Below are 17,403 nucleotides of genomic sequence, written 5' to 3'. Positions count from 1 at the left end.
CGCAGAAATTAACCCTTACCCATTTTGGCTTTGGGTAAAAAAAAATTGCATAAAAACCCTATGGGCAGGAGAGAACCAAATACAGAGCCCAAATATGAGAAGGCCGAACAATGAATGAAAACAAAGGTTAGCCCAAACGGATAAGGCCCAAACCAGACAGAAAATAACCACTCCAAAAGCTAAAGACGAAAGAACTGTTCTTCCCTGACGCACTAGAAGGAACTCTTCTGCTGTTCCTTCACGCACAAACGTCGATTCAAACAGACGAATCTGAGAGCACGATTATTTTGACGCACAGCAAAGCATTGGTGAGTCCTCTTCTTCTGTCTTCTATTTCTTCGTCTTTCTTCTCCTCAATCAAAAGCTTTGAGAAAGAAAACCCTCGCCCCCTTTTCTATTTTGTCGAACCAGGAAGGAGATAGAGGGTTGAGGTTAGGGTTAGGGTTTTGGGTATGTGTTTGGGCCCTATAAATTGCCTTAACGTGAGCTGAGTTTTAATAGTTTCATTTTCCATGCTAACCTAATGAAATTGGTGCTGTCAGGTGGTAGCTCTCATGGATTTAAACTTAGACTCTCCACCCGCTGCAGACGGTGGTGATGCAAAAACAGCATTTCGCAAGCCTGCAACTGATGCAGCCAACAGGAAGTATCGGCGCCGTTCTCCAGTTGGCGGTTCATCTCCCTCTGATGGTCAGTTTTCCAAATTTTTTTGTTTCCATTTTCACAAGTTAAAATGGTGCTGAGGATTATCGAAAGGCTTTTTTTTATAGTGAATTTGGCAATTTGACTTAGCACTTAATGTATAAGTGGTGGTGCTGATTCTACTTACTGCTCTGCATATTGTAATTTGATGCTTGAAGTTAGTAGAAGGACGGTTGTATCAATTGATTTCTTTCTTTCAAGTTTTCATTTTTATCAAAATGTATGCACAGTCGGGTAATCTAGTGGCTCAGAGGTGGAATGATATGGGGGTTTTTTTGTTTTTATCATTTTCGAGTCAAAATGTGGGTCATTGTAACAAGTCTTTGATGTCGTGCAAAAAAAAAAAGGTTTCCATTAACATTAATTTTTTTTTTCCAGAGTGTCCTATGCATGAGCATAACTGTAGCCCAAAAAATTCAAGGGAAGACCCTGGAAAAGTCTCTGAATATCAAACAAGAAGGAGAGATGATGGGAGGGAATTAGAGAGGGATTCAAACAGGAGGTATTATGGAAGAAGCAGTGATTCCTACCGGCATTCTGATAGACAATCCTCCAGAAGTTCGCATGGGTACTATAAGCACGATGACTGCATCAAACATGACAAACACGCTGATGAAGAAGATAAAAATTATCAGAAGTTATCTTCTCGTTCTGGTAGGGAGTCAAGGGGTAGTGCTTATTATGATCATATTAAGTCAAGAGAATATTCAAGAAATTTGGACAAATATTCTCGTGATAAATATGATGGTTCTGGATATAGGAACAAAGATAAAGATAGAGAATCTTCATTTCCTGAGAACCAGAAATATAAAGTTAAGGACTCATCGTCTCAGAGAGTTGGATCTGGCAGGAGACATGGACATTTTGAAGAGATGGAAAGGGAACGAGACAGGCATGCATTGGACAGAGATGTTCAGGATGAGAAAAAGGATTACCGTAGGAATTCAGGTGATTATATAAGTGAACAGATTTTCTCATATGAAGAGTCCAAGGGGCAACGAAGTGACTCAATTTCCAGGAGAGATGAAGGTAAACATCGCATGAAAGAAGGTTACAAGAGTGAATTAAAGGAATTGGATGATGACAACGTTTCCAAAGAGCAAAGTAAGAAATATGATGATAAGGAAACTAGTTGGGGCAACAGAATTACTAGAGAAACATCAGAGCGGTCTGCAGATAAACATTATATAAAGAGCGAAAATCAAGAATCTACTGCAAAAAGACCAAAGTTATTTAGCTCAGAGAAGGGCATTGATGGTCGAAAAGATGGTAATGCTTTATCTATGTTTCTGTATTTGAATTTAATCCTTAAAAGTGCTAGTCTAAGTCTGTTCTCCAATATGTTACTCTTTGTTTAGTTTCAAAGTTCACAACTACAGCGGATGGAAGGGAGTCTTCAAGTTCCAAGCAAGTTCAAGAAGATGAAATGACTACTGAAAAAACTCAGGCCAATGATGCGGAGGCTGCTAATGATATAAATGCTGCCAAAGTTGCTGCGTTGAAAGCTGCTGAATTGGGTATGTGGTACCTTTTTTAAATATTGCATCCACAGGACAACTTTTGGCATGAAACCGAATATTGACAATATACTATATGATTGTTATACATACCCATTCCAAAATATATTATATTGACACATACACACAACAGCGCAGTTATGTTAAGTAGTTGAAGGAGCTAACATAAGTAATTAATCTTAGGTTGTGAGATCTTCTTGTACTAGGATCAATGACTGAAAGTGAAAGTGTTTAATCTCGAAGATTATATACTTATTTTTCTTGTTTTTTGAATTCATTACTAGCACCTGGGTATGTGCACGGTAGATTTTTAGTGAGGACCTAAGTTGAGGTCATGAATCTCAGAAGTTTGTTTAGATATGAACTGTTGAGATGTATCTCATCAATGCATCGATTTGACAATTGAGATGGAATTCCTCAAATGTATTATGTCATTAGGGTACTATGTTATGTCCCTTTGGCCCAAGAACAAGGTGGTGTGTCTCTTTTTAAAGAAAGAAAAATGTGTGGATGTATGTATGTATTGTTTAATATCATAATATGATTCGTGTCATTTTACATCTCTTGGCCCAAGCCTAATGTATTTGGTCTCTTGCTGAAGGAAAAGTAATAGATGCTAGATGAAAGGGGCTTTGGGGGTAGTTGTCTTTTCTAGATTTGCTGGTCTAAGAGAAAGATAGAGTTGTTTGTTAGGCAAACACAAAGTTTAAAAAAACTGCTAGAGGTACGGCTTCAACAAAGACCCAAGTAAAAAAAGTAAATGTATCCAAAGTGCTACACAGAAACAAACTTATCAAAATTTACTTAAAGAGATAAGAGAGAAACCAAAGCTGCACAACTAATAATTATGCCCATAAAAATGTCTCTCTGTTAAAGTAACCTTGTCGCCAAGGCAAGTTCTGGAAATCCACCTCAGGTTTAATGAACATTCTTCGTAGTGTTTTCTAGTTACTTGGTGCACTAAGGCCTCTGTTATATTTTGTCTGCCTTTGCATCTCTGGGCCCTGTTTAATTTAACCAGGCTTGACCTCTAGGTCCTTCTTAACAAACTTTGGGAAGGGAATCCAATTTCTCTTTAAGGCGATAGACGTGAAAGACAGTCTTTAGTTTGGTTGAAGCAGGAATCTTTAGTTTGTAAGCCAGTGCTCTAATTCTTTCTCAAATCTGAAAAGGGCTATAACCTCAAGGTGAAAGCGTAAAAGCATTGGCTATGTGGCTGTAGGCAGAAATAGACCTAATCACCTACCAGAAAAACACGATCTCACCGCTTCTTATCTGCAAAATTTCATGTGCCTTTGAGCTTCATGTAATTGTGACACAACTACTTTAAAATGGAATCAATTCCTTAGTTCTTGTCAACCTGTGGTATAGAGCTTGACCCGGTAACACAGTAACTAAGCTTTGGTGGTTTGTGCCCATAAACTACTTCTAAAGGAGAGAAGCTAGTACAAGAATTAACATTAAAGTTATTCCAGTAAACTGCCATAGTAAGATAGTTGAGCCAGTCATTGGGAAACAACAAGCTTAGTCACCAAGCATTTTGTTTACCACTGCAGTTTGGCCATAGAGTAAGATAGTTGCTAAGGTGGATCTGAAATGGAGACTTGTTCCTTGGAGTTTCAATAGTTGCTGCTAGAAGTTATTGGGGTGAGTTATCTATCTCAATGACTCGCAATCATCTTGGGTATTCCTTGAAATTTGGAAAGAATATCAAAGAAAGCTTGTGCAAGTGCAACACAGGGAGCTCTTTTAAGGATGAGATAAAGCCATGAAATGTGCATCTTTAGAAAACCTATCTAAGAACAGACTTCATGGCTTTATTGCTTGGTGAGACTCCATCTCATCCTTACTAGCTGCACACTTCATAGCTTTATCTCACCCATATGTCTCTTAGTCATAGCTTCGTAAGATTTTAACTTGGCATTTACATCTGGATGACTAAGGGAATGGTTGAGTTCTTCCATCCTTGTCCGTATGATTTGAGAAACAGAATGTAAGGTTATGTGCTTGGACACTGCATCTGCTGCTGGTCCAGTGATCCCTGTGAATCTATGCAGTCCTAACCCAAAAGTTTGGAGAGTCACTGCTGTGAAGGTGATGGAGGAATAAGTGGAAACAGCCTTTAAAACTTTACCTCAAACATGGAAAGGAGAGCTCTAAGGGCCAAGATCTAATTTGCATCTGTTGTATGATGTTGGGCCTACTTGGGATCTTTGCATGGTTATAATCAAGACCACCCTATCCCACTGATTACTACTAGATTTTGTTTCTTTGCTGGTTCTCTGTTGTTTCTTTAGGTAGTTGGTGCTGTTTTAGAATTCTCTAGTTGTTTGTTCCTGTGGACATCTTGTCCATTGTTTTGTACTTCTCTTTTTTTACAGAACTTTTGTTTCATCTATGTGTGTGTGTGTATATATATATATATCTAGGATTGATAAATTGGGTAGATTTTTGGTATTTAATATGGCTTGATTGTATGATTGGGAGTCATGAATGACGTACCGCATTCAGTCTAGGAGATATATATAGGCGTGAAAGAAATTTGGGGACGGGAATAAACTTACAGAAATTTTCAGCAAGCATATGCTTCTATAGGATTATGTGATGAACATAACTCCTGTTGTGATGCGTAAGGTCTCTTGCAATTCTTAAAATCGTACTAGTGTGATTCTAGTAGCGTCTATCATTTTCTTGTAATTATCTCCTGTCATCCTTGACTTTTCCTGTTGTTCTTTGCCTATAACAATTTGCAGCAATGATAAAAGCCCAAATTAAGCAATATCAAATTTTGGTTTAGGTCAATAAATATTTTCATAATTTAGGTTTAGTCAATGAATATTTTATTTTTCAACATAGATCAATAAATCGATATTTTATTTTCAACTTAAGTCAACATTCCACTTGCCATCTAGTCAAGCACTAACTCCAAGGCAGCATTAATTCCAGCACATTGACTTATTTCTTATCTCAGTAAGTATTTAATTTTTAAACAAAACAACACATGTTAGTGTAACACAAATTTTTGCTCCTGTCATACTCAGTGAAATGGCAATCCATATTTTGTTCACATTCTCACAAATGTCCGGCAAAAGGTGGTAACACTTGTGAAGTGAAATGTGTTCCTGTGGATTTGATGACGTAGCTAAGCTGAGCTGATCCATCTTTGTCAATTAAGAAATCTGTCTCAAGTATCATAATTTTATATTGATGTGACATTCAACTTTGATGAGTAATCAGAAATTGGACACTAAATTATAAACGGAGTATATGTTCCACACATTTAAACTCCCTGGCTACACGTGAAAATATATGTTTGTGTATATGCAGTTAATAGGAACCTTATTGGTGTTGGCCCTGTCGGATGCATGACTGCTGACCAGAAGAAAAAGCTGCTGTGGGGAAACAAAAAGAGCACAACAGCAGAAGAGGTACCTCCTATGGTTTGTTAGTTTTAGTTTCGTCAAATAACATCCCCAAAATTACAATTCCAGCATTCAAACTTATTATCATGCGCTTTGCATTTGAAACACTTACATATGAAAAATGTTATGTTGAATTTGTAAATACCTATCAATTATTATTCTTATTTACTAAAAAATAACGGGGTTATGCAACATACAATATCCTTTTTCTTGAACAACATGAAAAATATCCAAAGTCCTTGCTGAGAAAAAGGTGCTATATATTTTAATTTTATTTTGGAAGTATACACCATTAATGTTATTGGTTTTATTGAGCTGTTGGGTCTAGCTTCACTCTGTGTAAATTGTTAGATGCCCCTTTTTCCGTTTTTACAGGTTGGCCACCGTTGGGATACAACTTTGTTTTCTGATCGGGAAAGACAAGAAAAATTCAACAAACTCATGGTAAACCTCCGTTCCATTTGTTTTATTTTGTGTAAGTACAATTAATATAAAATTGAACCTTTCTTTTTTTCGTTCCTAAATGACTGACTTAGCCCTATAGAGTTTCTTCACCTACTAACACAATTTTAGAGTCTGAGGTTGCCTTGGTGCCTATGGCCAATTGTAGGGTGTGAAGGGCGAAGTAAAGGTGGAACAGAAACCCGAGAACGAAGATCAGAAGCAGAAGGAACTCCAAATGGATTTAGAGAAGCAGTACACTGCTGGACTGCGAAGAAGAGATGGCCGTACTGTTGGATTAGGTCTTTAAGCATCCTCACATTCCTTCGTACTGTGAAGACACCGGGATATTCTGTTGTACTCTTGTGCAAGAGTCACATTTATGATTCTATGCTAATTTTCTTATTGGGAGTTGTAGATCTTCGCAGAAAAATGGTTTCACATGACAATCTAACAATGTGTAAAGCTAGAAAATTCGATTGCAATATGCTCGGTATGAACTCAAGCTCCATTTTCCTATTGCTTTCCAGCCATCTTAATTCATGTGCATTTGTTCATCTGTGGTCTGTTTTACTCGCTTTACAGCAACTTTGTATGTGTGTGTTTGCGAGTTAGACCCTCTTACAGAAAACAATGTTTCTCTTTGGCGTCAAGCCATTAAGGCTTGTTTGATAACTATTTTGTTTTTAGGTTTTAGATTTTGTTAGAAATAGAGAGCAAATACTGGGGAGAAGAGAGGATGAACAAGGGTGGTGGAAGAGTGGCTGGAAGGAAATGGAAAAAATGCCTATGGAATGAGGCAAAAAATAAAAACTAGGTTTACTTTTCTCACCACCTAGTTTTTGCTACACACGTTCTCCTCTCGCCACCTTTCTTCATTGCTTATTCCCTAATATACTTTCCCTGTACCTTTAGCTAGAAAAAAAAATATTAAAACTGAAAGCTAGAAACCAAATAGTTCTCAAAACAATTCCAATTTTGGTTTCTGCATGTTGTTCTTGTAGTTTCAATATTGCCAAGCGTGTAACGATTGCTGGGGTTCAGGCATGGAATCAGTCCATGGCTGTGGTTGGCTGCAACCCACCTCACTTAGGAGGAACCATAGCTTCACAGGCCATGTCTTCTCTATTAAGAAGAAACGTAGTACGAACTGCTAGTTAAGTATGAGTATAATCAGAGTGGAAAATGATCAAAACTATCAGGGCTTCATGGCAATTTGACCTTTTTGGTCTTCCAACTTTGTTAAAATTGTTGGATTTGGATGGGCATGTCACAGATTGTGATGCTGCACGGAGGCTGAATACTCCAAACTAATCAACATCCCATTGATATTAGTGACGATGGGGGGCAAATATCACTGCGGGAGAATTCTACTAACAACATTCTTTGTCCTGTTCAGCTCCATTGTGATTCTGTGAATAGCTTAGCCAAAGAAACAGAACAAGGAAGAAAAGAGAGTGGTTTTGCATTGTAGTGCTCATTGGTATAATCCCCCTCTCAATTACTAATTTAAACACTCTTTCTTTGTTGAACATGATGGGAAAATTAAAGAAATGAATAGGTAAGTGTCGCTTAAGTTAAACACACGGGCAATTCATATGTGATGACGAGCCTAACATGTGAATAACCTTGTTTTGTACGATGATAGATTTAAAATTACTATGCAAAACTTCCAATCATTACCATTATCAATAGAAATAATAAAAATATATTGAAATTGTAGGAGCTCAATCACTGTCATGGTTGTTCTTTTCCATAATGCTTTGCTTTTGCCATCGAACAAGCTTTTAGGCTTTTTGGCATAATAGACACATCCCATTGCACTGATCGGGGACGTTCGTAGTGATTGAGGGGGTCGAAGACCAAGAAGTGAGTTATTTATCAACGGACAAAACAATCACCAACTACAATTGTAAAAGGCTTCATATTTTAGCTTTGCTAATGGAAATACATTTTCACTTGAAAGAAAAAAGAAAGGTGAAGTAGTGGAGTTGAGTTCATGTAATAATTGCGTGGTGTTGGACCAACCCCACCCCCCTGAGTTTGATCCAACTTCCACCACACTAGTTGCCCAACTCTTTTTCATAAGACCCCACTTGATCTGAAGATCTTTAACACATTGTTTCTTCCTAGTCCCCTCCCATGCCAACACAATTCTTTTTGGACAATTAATTATTATTATTATTATTTACAAAAAAAATTTAATATTGCCCCTTTCTCTTTTGGTGGCCCAGCAAAATCTTAATGCTGACGCCTTAAGATCATACCATTAGCCCCCTGCCTCAATAATGGTGGTTGTTTAAGAGATGGTGCCCTGCTTGAGATGATTTGAGGCTATTGCTTGCTTGGGCATGTAATGCTATGTGCACCAAAAGATTTGGAGGATAATATCATAGGGCACTTTATGGCTAGACCAAGATTCTATCACATGTAGCTCTAGCCTCAGATACCATCTCATTAGCCCATATCATTAAAGAGCTAATAAGGTGATTTTGGTATCTCCAACATCCAATTTATTTTTAGTGCCTCTAGTTCTATTTACTTTAACTTTTCAAATACTATTTGGTGGGGAAATTTTTTTGTTAGGTTTGTTCTTATCACGCGATAATATTGAGTATTAGAAACATTCAATTAGAATATCTGGAATAAGGTTTTTTTGTTCAAAGAATATGGTATGTGCTAAAGAAATAAATATTAAATATTAAGTTTATACACATGTCATTTTCTAACGTGACTGGTTTGCCACTCTATAGAAAACGGACCACGTGTACAAATTCTGGTACTCAAAACCCTTAGTGAGATTATTTTGGGAAGTAATAAATTTAGGGCATAGTTGTTATTGGTAGATAGTCACCCCTTGATTATATCAGTCCTTACCATGACATGCATAAGATGAAGCTACAATTGCAAATAAAATAATATGTCCCATTTTTGGTCTCATTCCTTCTAAGTTGTGGACAAAAACCTAGGAATTATCAGATTGACTGTTTTAAATAAATAAAAGTGATTTTTTTTAATATAAAAAAAAGTTAGGAATTTGAACATAGATGATATCTCTTAAGTTTGATTAAAATACAAGGTATGTTTATATTAATATTATTAATGGTATTTAAAATAATAAAAGTAGAAAAAGGGGAAGTGTCATTGTATCAAAGCTCATGGCATAAGCAGAAAAAAAAACATGGAAGGACATTGGAAGCATCAGAGGCAACAAGGCCAAGACATAGAGTCCCATGCATGTCTTTTTGTGATCGATTGGTATTCACAAATTTCAATTCAACAAAGTCATAAAACGTCACGTCGTCCATTTTGGCACCGTTTGTGCAAGCAATATTATTGCATGGTTATTGTGGTCCGGAGGTGTTGGAGTTGGGTGGAAGTTAGGCAAGTAATCTGGTTGAGGCTCTAATAATGTTCTTGTCTTGTGACATCTCTTACCAAAAAGTGCCACCAATCCCTATCTAAGTATAAACCCCCAAGACTCAATTAATGAGATAAGAATTTTACTAAGGTCAGTCATAAACACACGTGTATACAAGGTTAAATAATATGATTTATCACCGTTGATGAAATGCGAACCTCATATATGCGAATGGTTAAAAATGACACACGCTCAAGATGTATATGCCAGACAAATATTGCATGATCTCATTTTCTTGACATATTAAATATAAACAAAAGGGAGTTGTTATAAAAATTGGATGAAACAAGGAAGACTCACATTCAACTTCAGGTTCATCCACATGTGAATCATCAAAACTTTTGCTACAAACTTGGGTTTCTTCTATATTAGTTTGCAATTTTAGGGGGCAACCTTTGTGTTAATTCACCTAATTCTGATCTAGTACCACCTATTCACCTACCATTGTTATTATTACAATTAGGCCTTGTGTTAATTCACCTAACTTCAAAAATTGGATGACAGGTGGCTCTCTCAATCTCTACTCTTTGATGGGTTCTCCTCCAAAACTCACATGAAGATTGAAGGCTAAGATTATATTTTCTTACTTCCCTCTCAAATCCTTTCAATCTGTGAACTGACAGCTGTCCCCCACTCACTTGTCTGTACAATTTGGTTCTCCTGCTGGTGGGTTTTCACTGTGTCTGGATGCCATTTCATTTAATCTTAAAGTGGAATTTTAGCTACCCAACAGCAACCAGTTGCAGTGTGTAAATTAACTTCTCTTAATTAAAAGGCCCACTCCATGAGCCTACCCATTAATTCTGGGCAACCTATAGCTCATAACTACATTCTCAACTTCCATTGGTTCCCATAAAAAAGAAAAAAAAGGGAAAAAAGTTTCATTGGTTCATCTTTCTTTGTCAAATTACAAAAGAGAAAAATAATAGCTGTCATTTTTACCCTTGATCTCATCTCCCACATTATATATTTGCATTCACCATTGTTTCACTTGCAACTAGAACTTTCTCTTATTTTCATTTGATGCCAATCTCCAATCAATTAATCAAATGCTTTACCTCCTAATTTCTTGTGTCTCATTCATCCTTATTTCCAAGTCCTTCACTCACAAGCCAATACAAGCATGGGAGGGTAAGCTAAAATTGAGTTCTTTTTGGTTTTGGGGTGAGTTTTCAAGTTTTCTTGTGTCCTGGTTCCAGAAAAGTAGGCTTGCTATTGAGTTGTTCCAACCCATCATCTGCAAATTGAAAAAGATGATGACTTTTAGTTCAAAAGTAGAGAATGTGGAGGAGAGAGATAGTCTCTCTCTCCTGGATTTGCCTGACTTGACCTTGGAATGCATTCTTGAGAAGCTTTCCCCATCTGGGTTGTGCACTATGGGAGGAGTTTGTACTTCTTTGAGGGAGAGGTGCAGAGATGATCGTTTATGGGAGAGGCACATGATGGAGAAATGGGGTAGACTGATTGGGGCTGCTGCTTATAGAGAATGGCAATTACATGTGGCCTCAAGAAGCAGAGTCAGAAATATCTCTGATCAAACCAAGAAAAAAGGTCTTTTTGAGTCTCTTGTGAGTAAATTTTGGCCTTTTTCATGGATCAGACCAAAATTAGCAACTTCTGATTGCAAAGCGAGGACTAGTTTACCGGTTGAGTCAGTCATGTCTCTGTATATTTCTCTTGAAAGTGGCAAGTTCTGGTTCCCAGCTCAGGTCTATAACCGTGAGGTATGGCTTCAATTTGATATTTTGTAGTCAAATTTTTAGTTTGCACAATTTTTTTATTTGATGTCGTTTTTTGTTGTTGTTTAACAATTCAATGAAAACCTTATTTTCTTTTCCTGCAGAATGGTAATGTAGGCTTTATGCTGTCCTGTTATGATGCACAAGTGAGCTATGATTCAAGGACAAACACATTTCAAGCAAGGTAGAGTAACAGGGAGAGTAATTGATGTTAAGATATAAGACTGAACTTAGATTCTGGAAAGGTTTACTTTTGGATGGCCCTCTCTTAAATTCAAAATGGATTCTGTTTTGCAGGTATTCACCTTATGGGAGGAGGGCAACAGAGGATAATATTCCATGGGATAGACTAAGAGCGGCCCCAGTTGATACTCCCTCACATAAGCTTCATGTCACTGACTGTCTACATGACTTGAAACCCGGTGATCATATTGAAATCCAGTGGAGAAGAAACAAAGAATTCCCTTATGGTGTGTTCCCAAATCCCACCTTCAATCCTGGCTCAATTTTATACTAGCGTTTGAATTTTACTGGAACTCGAGTGTTAGATGTTTAATGGTTCACGATGTGTTAAATGTTCATTGTATGCCGATACTGGTTTTCACAAATTCCATTACTTTGTAGGCAAATATAAAAATAATTTGGATTTTTATGTATTTTAGGTTGGTGGTATGGTGTTATTGGTCACTTGGAGTTGTGTGATGGGCATGAGAATCACTGCCGTTGTCACTCCAGTGGTGAGAAAATCATTTCAGTTTCTGCAGTTCTCATGATTTTTCTATATTTCATTTTCATTACTGGGAATTACAGACTTTTTTCTCATGTTGATAAGTAAACAACTAAGCACAGAGCATGTGATCACATTAATGCCTCCATGTATAAATCAAGGGTATTTTGGATAACCTTTCCTCTGAATGGTTTGGAATACAAGCACTTTCAGCATGGGGTTCTTTTCATATGTCCTGCACCAGCTTAGACACTTTAAGAAGGTTCACTTTTGCTCCAAATGTTAGAAAAAGTACATGTGAATCATAGCTTTTCACTATGGAATGATTTATTACTCTTTTTAACAGACTCATGATATGATGCATCCATCTGTTGTGATGATCATGCACAACCTTTATTTCTATATTTATAAAATTATGTCATTTTAGCTGCTACCTTGGTGGCTGACATTCCTTTCTTATTCTTTCTATTTTTCCCTTTCTGTGTGCACTTTGAGGAGCAATCCTGTTTTAAAAGCAAGCTGGCATCTTCGTGCCCATGAAATGGTGAACTTAGACTGGATCAAACTCCAAATCTAGACATATAGATGGCCTGAGGCTGAAACTTTCTTCTCTGTTTCTTACAATTGAGGGATTGCCCTTTTTGCTCCTTGAAGTGCAATCCTGCTTTGGAAGCAAGGTTGGATGTTCATGCCCATGAATTAGTGAACTTAGACTGGATCTAAATCTAAATCTAGACATATAGATGACCCGAGGCTGAAACTTCCTTCTCTGTTTCTAACGATTGAGTGATTTCCCTTTCTGTTTGCACCTTGAAGTGCAGTACTGCTTTGGAAGCAAGGTTGGGTGTTCATGCCCATGAATTAGTGAACTTAGAGTAGATCAAATTCTAAATCCAGACGTATAGATGATTTGAGGCTGCAACTTCTCTGTTTCTCAAGTTTGAGGAACATGAGGCACATTAATCATGATAAAATCTGAAATCTTACATTTCTATCTAAAGATTTTCCCTAACAGCTAAGCTTTTGTTGAATTCAATTTTCTCATATCATCACAACACCAACTACTTAATATTATGCACATATGCAAAACACTCATTTTCATGCATTCTTTGTTTCTACTATTTATTTGTTGCTATATTTGAAGGAAGTAGTTTTCATAGTATGCTTTTCCCAGACTATTTTTCTGTACTGCTGCTGGTATTTGAAGTAGTAGTTAAAACATATAAGCTTCTGACAAAGACGTACTCTTCCTCAACAGATACAGTAACACTGGAGTTCAGTCAGTACACTCCTGGATCCAGATGGAGACAAGTGACGATAAACAGGAAAGACCATCGAGAAGAAGGCGATGAAGCAGATGGCTTCTATGGAGGAATCCGAAAGCTTTACAATGAGGAGGAAATTGCAAGGTGGAAGCGCCTATGGCCTACCCAAGTCCTAGAATAAGCCTTCCACTCTTACTCATGACTGCTCTGTAAATAATTGAGCCCCCCTCCCCCTTTTTGTTGCTCTTGAGCTGTGAATGAAGAGCTTATAGTCGTATAGAAGTCATTCTAAGAGGATGAAAATAATGCTCCATGATTTTGTTCCCAGAGTAGGAACCTCTAACAGGCATAGTTGTTGAAGTCCACATCGGAAAACGGAAGCCTTGCATCAAAAAAAATTGTGTCTCGTCACCCAATATTTGTTGTCGGTCTTGAGTTGGATGCTCTAATTCTTATTAGTCAGTCACATGCATGTTATGTAACTCCCTGCTTTACATGTTTCTCATAGGTTCAATGGCTAGTTTTTCTGTGTGTTTAACATGCCTCTAAGGAAATATCATATGTTCTGTTAGTAGAAAGCTTGCTGGTTCTCATTTGGAGCACGTTCATGCGTTCATGAGCTTGCCACAAATGAACGGATGACCCAAGAATTTGAAACTAATGGATAATCTGAAAATGGATATTAGAATCTGAATAAATTCGAAATGAATATTCTAGAAGAGTTTATTATTTTGATTTTCGACTTTTACTTTTTGTCGAAGTCTTTCCTTAATTCGTTTTGTCTCTAAATGAGCTTTCGTGAAGACGGGAATAGGAATGACTTGGGGACTAGATTGGCGGACTCAAAATTTACTATTTTTAGAATTCATTTAAAACTTTTTGACTAATTCGGTATATTTCGTTTAGATTTATCATTTAGAGATATTTGAACAAAGAAACCTACAACAAACAAAGAAAACCTAGAAAAACTAAATTCAGAGGCTCAGATGAAGAACAATTTGAAGCTTGAGGACTTTGGGTTTGCGGAGTGGTTTAGTTAGGGAGAGTCCATATTTCAATATTTCCAAAAAAAGCAATATCAATAATTTTGAAAAAAAACAAAATTAGAGAGACATATAAATATTATTTGAGCCAAATCAAAAGCTGAATAAACCAAAGAAGAGGGGAAAAAAAATTAGTAATTGAAGTATTAAAGTATTTGGCTGTAGACATTGGTGGACCCATGAATTTTTAGCGGATGGTGCAATTTTGAAATGTTAAGAACTCTTTGTAGATTGAACATCTAAGACTTTTTACCTAGATTGACCTTGGGTCCCTTCATGCATTCATATCATACATGAAAAATTGTTTTATGTAAAAATATTGACTAAGTATGAAAAATGGTTTTTTAGAATAATCATTTTCTCAAGATAAATTTTGGTGGCTTTATTCCTTACACATCAAATAAGAAAATTTGATTTTATGGGATTTTAGTATGAAGTATATATTGACTTAATGAGCCATCATTTTAGCCTAAATCGTATTTTGCACTAAAATCAATTTTTCATATTTGATTAGGTGAGAATTTGATTTTCTAGTATTTTTATTTGAATCCAAATGGGGGAAGGGGAGGTGTACTTTATTTACATTGTAAACTTAAGTAAATAGATTAATATACAAATAAATGAAAAAAAAAAGGACAAAGACATTTACTTTAGCCCAAACATGGATCCGCCCTTGCTAGCAATGAAGTTGGAATGATGCCTCAAAATGAGAGAAAACTTAAAACCTCTATAATTTCTTCAACCTGATCAACACAACATTATAGAGAATCAACATTATAGTTTCTTTCTTTCTTTCCAATATAATGAAGGTATTGGGAACATAGCTAGGCAGGTGAAGCTTGTTGGAATTTAAAAAAGGTTTTAAAAATTTAACTGTTTTGATTGATTTAATTATTTTGGCTGTTTTATTTTATTTATTATTGTGGTTATAAATATTTAATATCCAGGTTTTACTTATATATTGAATGCCTTAATTTTCTGGTTGGTGAATGTTACATATTTTTGGATGCCTATAAAAGACCATTCCTCCTTCACATTTGAAACACACAATACACTATCAGTATATCACATACCATAATCACCACCACAAACTAATTCTCTCCTTTTCTTCCTTTATTTATCTACTTTATATTATTATTTTGGCAATGGTTCTGTAACTTAGATACCTATATCCGTCTATGAACCTGCTCATAACAGATCTTGAGTTTGTGTACAACGGGTCGTATCTTAAAGTCTTGTAGACCGTCAGTACATGCACGTAGGGAGGCTACAAAGGCTTTAGGACAACGTATTTAACGTGCTTCACCGTACCAAACTCACTTTCTTACTTATTATTTATTTTGCTTTTACTTACCTATCAATTTGTTTTCTTCAATTTCATTGTATCTTAAAAGCTTTCCAATTTGTTTATATGTTATTTATAATATAAATATTTTAGTATTTGACTGTACGGAAAAAGAAAACTATATATATTTTTTATAACAAAGCTAATATCATTGAATTCCTTTCTTGCTATAGGATCATGAGTTACACCTTGGAAGGGACTGATTTCGGATGAACCTCATTCTAATATTTTAACACGATAAGGCATACAACGAAATATTTTATGGATTATTTCACCACATGTAAGCCTTATTGTATTGAGGCATAAGCCTTGCATTCATTGAATTATTATAATAAATATATATTATTGTGGAAGCAAATATATATATATATATATATATCCTAAGTCAAATAATTAATCCAATCAATTTGGAAATTATTTGACTAAATTAGGGATCCTTGTCATAATTAGGGATTTGATTAAAATCAAATTCCTAATTAATTCAATCTATTCAAATTGGGGGAGAATAATTCATTTCCATGTGTGAAATTATTCTTCCAAAATCCTAGCCTTCAAGGCTCCTATAAATACATGGTTACGCACAAGGTTTGAGAAACATATGAAACTCAGCAGAATCCACTCTCACAAATCCTAGCACACACACACACACACACACACACAGGCTCTCTCGCTCTCTCACCACACACACACACACACACACACACTGGCTCTAGTCACTCGGTTCTCCCCGAGAGAAATCCCCATACACTTTGTTAGCTACTGTCACCCATCGGGTGTGGTCTTTTCACTCCGTGTTGTTTTGCAAGGAGAAAGAGAAGCAAAGAGAAGAAGGGATCTTGTGATGAATATTCTCTAGGGAGGAAAATCACTCCCACAATTATAGTATAATGTAGAAAAATATTCATTGTCATTCATCCATAGGTGCTTCTTCCTCCTTCCCCCTCTATGAAGTTCTTCTTTAAGACTCACACAAAGAAAGTGACTAAGATTTTTCTACGTGAAGACTATTATGATTAATTCCTAGGGCTTCCACAAGCCATGAGACCTAGCAACATGTCTTTGCTACCAAACTAAGTAGAATATTAGAGAACTTATTCAGTTAAAATTTTAATGCAATTTGATCCTTCTCTAAGCCTAATTCCATTTTAAGATGGTTTGGTTCAGCCGATACAGGCCTAAGCCCAATTCTTTTTCCTTTCATAATTTTTCAAAATTATTATCCCAATTATAACAAAAATAAATAAATAAAAATAATAAAAATAACAACTTACTACTTCTTTTTTCTTTTCATTTTCTAGCATATCAAACCATCCTGAAACTCAATATGCCATAAAACTTCATAGTCATTGTAGGTATTATTATGGGCACCTTTATGACTGCCATTACAAATAACAAAGAAAGTGATGATTAACACACAATTCATAATGAGTTTCCCTCCTCTCAACAATATAAAAGGTATTCTCCCAACAATTCACCTCCCACCTATCTCTAATCCTTATCGAGAAAATGTAACATATGTTAACTTGTTATCATACCAAAAAAAATATGTTCATTGTTATTGTTAAGCTGTTAACTCTGAATTTAATTGCAATAGGTTTGTAACTCAAGTAGTTAAGAGTATTTATTTATTCACTGAGAGGTCCTAGGTTCCCCCTCCCTTAATTAATATCACTTATATATATATAAAAACTATGAATCTCGTTTACTTTGTTGGTCAATGAAGTTAATTATTTATAATAAATAGTAAAATGTTTCTAATCCAAAAGAAAAAATATTTGTAT

At 36.0% G+C, this 17,403-nt stretch overlaps 2 protein-coding genes across 7 annotated transcripts; both read left to right on the top strand.

Moving 5' to 3' along the window:
• The first annotated feature begins 10 nt into the window (after nt 1-10).
• Nucleotides 11-6,771, top strand: LOC103339193 (pre-mRNA-splicing factor). Of its 4 annotated transcripts, none has more exons than XM_016796491.2 (7): nt 11-308; nt 543-690; nt 1,081-1,971; nt 2,061-2,219; nt 5,547-5,647; nt 6,017-6,085; nt 6,215-6,771. In XM_016796491.2, exons 2-7 carry the CDS (start codon nt 555-557, stop codon nt 6,695-6,697), a joined length of 1,839 nt encoding a protein of 612 aa, XP_016651977.2. In that variant the 5' UTR covers nt 11-308; nt 543-554; the 3' UTR covers nt 6,698-6,771. The 4 variants fall into 4 exon arrangements, with proteins under 4 accessions (XP_016651977.2, XP_088899323.1, XP_008240696.2 ...); XM_089043197.1 differs by having other exon boundaries at nt 5,993-6,085; XM_008242474.2 differs by having other exon boundaries at nt 6,252-6,639.
• Nucleotides 6,772-10,357: 3,586 nt separating this feature from the next.
• Nucleotides 10,358-13,772, top strand: LOC103339194 (F-box protein At2g26850-like). 3 transcript variants are annotated; one of them, XR_016122887.1, is made up of 5 exons: nt 10,358-11,227; nt 11,347-11,426; nt 11,540-11,712; nt 11,905-12,646; nt 13,228-13,772. XR_016122887.1 is itself a non-coding variant. In XM_008242475.2 (5 exons), exons 1-5 carry the CDS (start codon nt 10,553-10,555, stop codon nt 13,413-13,415), a joined length of 1,191 nt encoding a protein of 396 aa, XP_008240697.1. In that variant the 5' UTR covers nt 10,378-10,552; the 3' UTR covers nt 13,416-13,772. The 3 variants fall into 3 exon arrangements, 2 of the variants coding, with proteins under 2 accessions (XP_008240698.1, XP_008240697.1); XM_008242475.2 differs by having other exon boundaries at nt 10,378-11,227; nt 11,905-11,979; XM_008242476.2 differs by lacking the exon at nt 11,905-12,646 and having other exon boundaries at nt 10,367-11,227.
• Nucleotides 13,773-17,403: the final 3,631 nt, after the last annotated feature.

The sequence above is a fragment of the Prunus mume genome, linkage group LG8 (assembly GCF_029339155.1).
Source record: "Prunus mume cultivar Tortuosa linkage group LG8, ASM2933915v1, whole genome shotgun sequence".
In the NCBI taxonomy this organism is placed as follows: domain Eukaryota; kingdom Viridiplantae; phylum Streptophyta; class Magnoliopsida; order Rosales; family Rosaceae; genus Prunus; species Prunus mume.
Note: the sequence above shows the minus strand (reverse complement) of the source record. Positions and strands in the feature narration are given on the sequence as shown.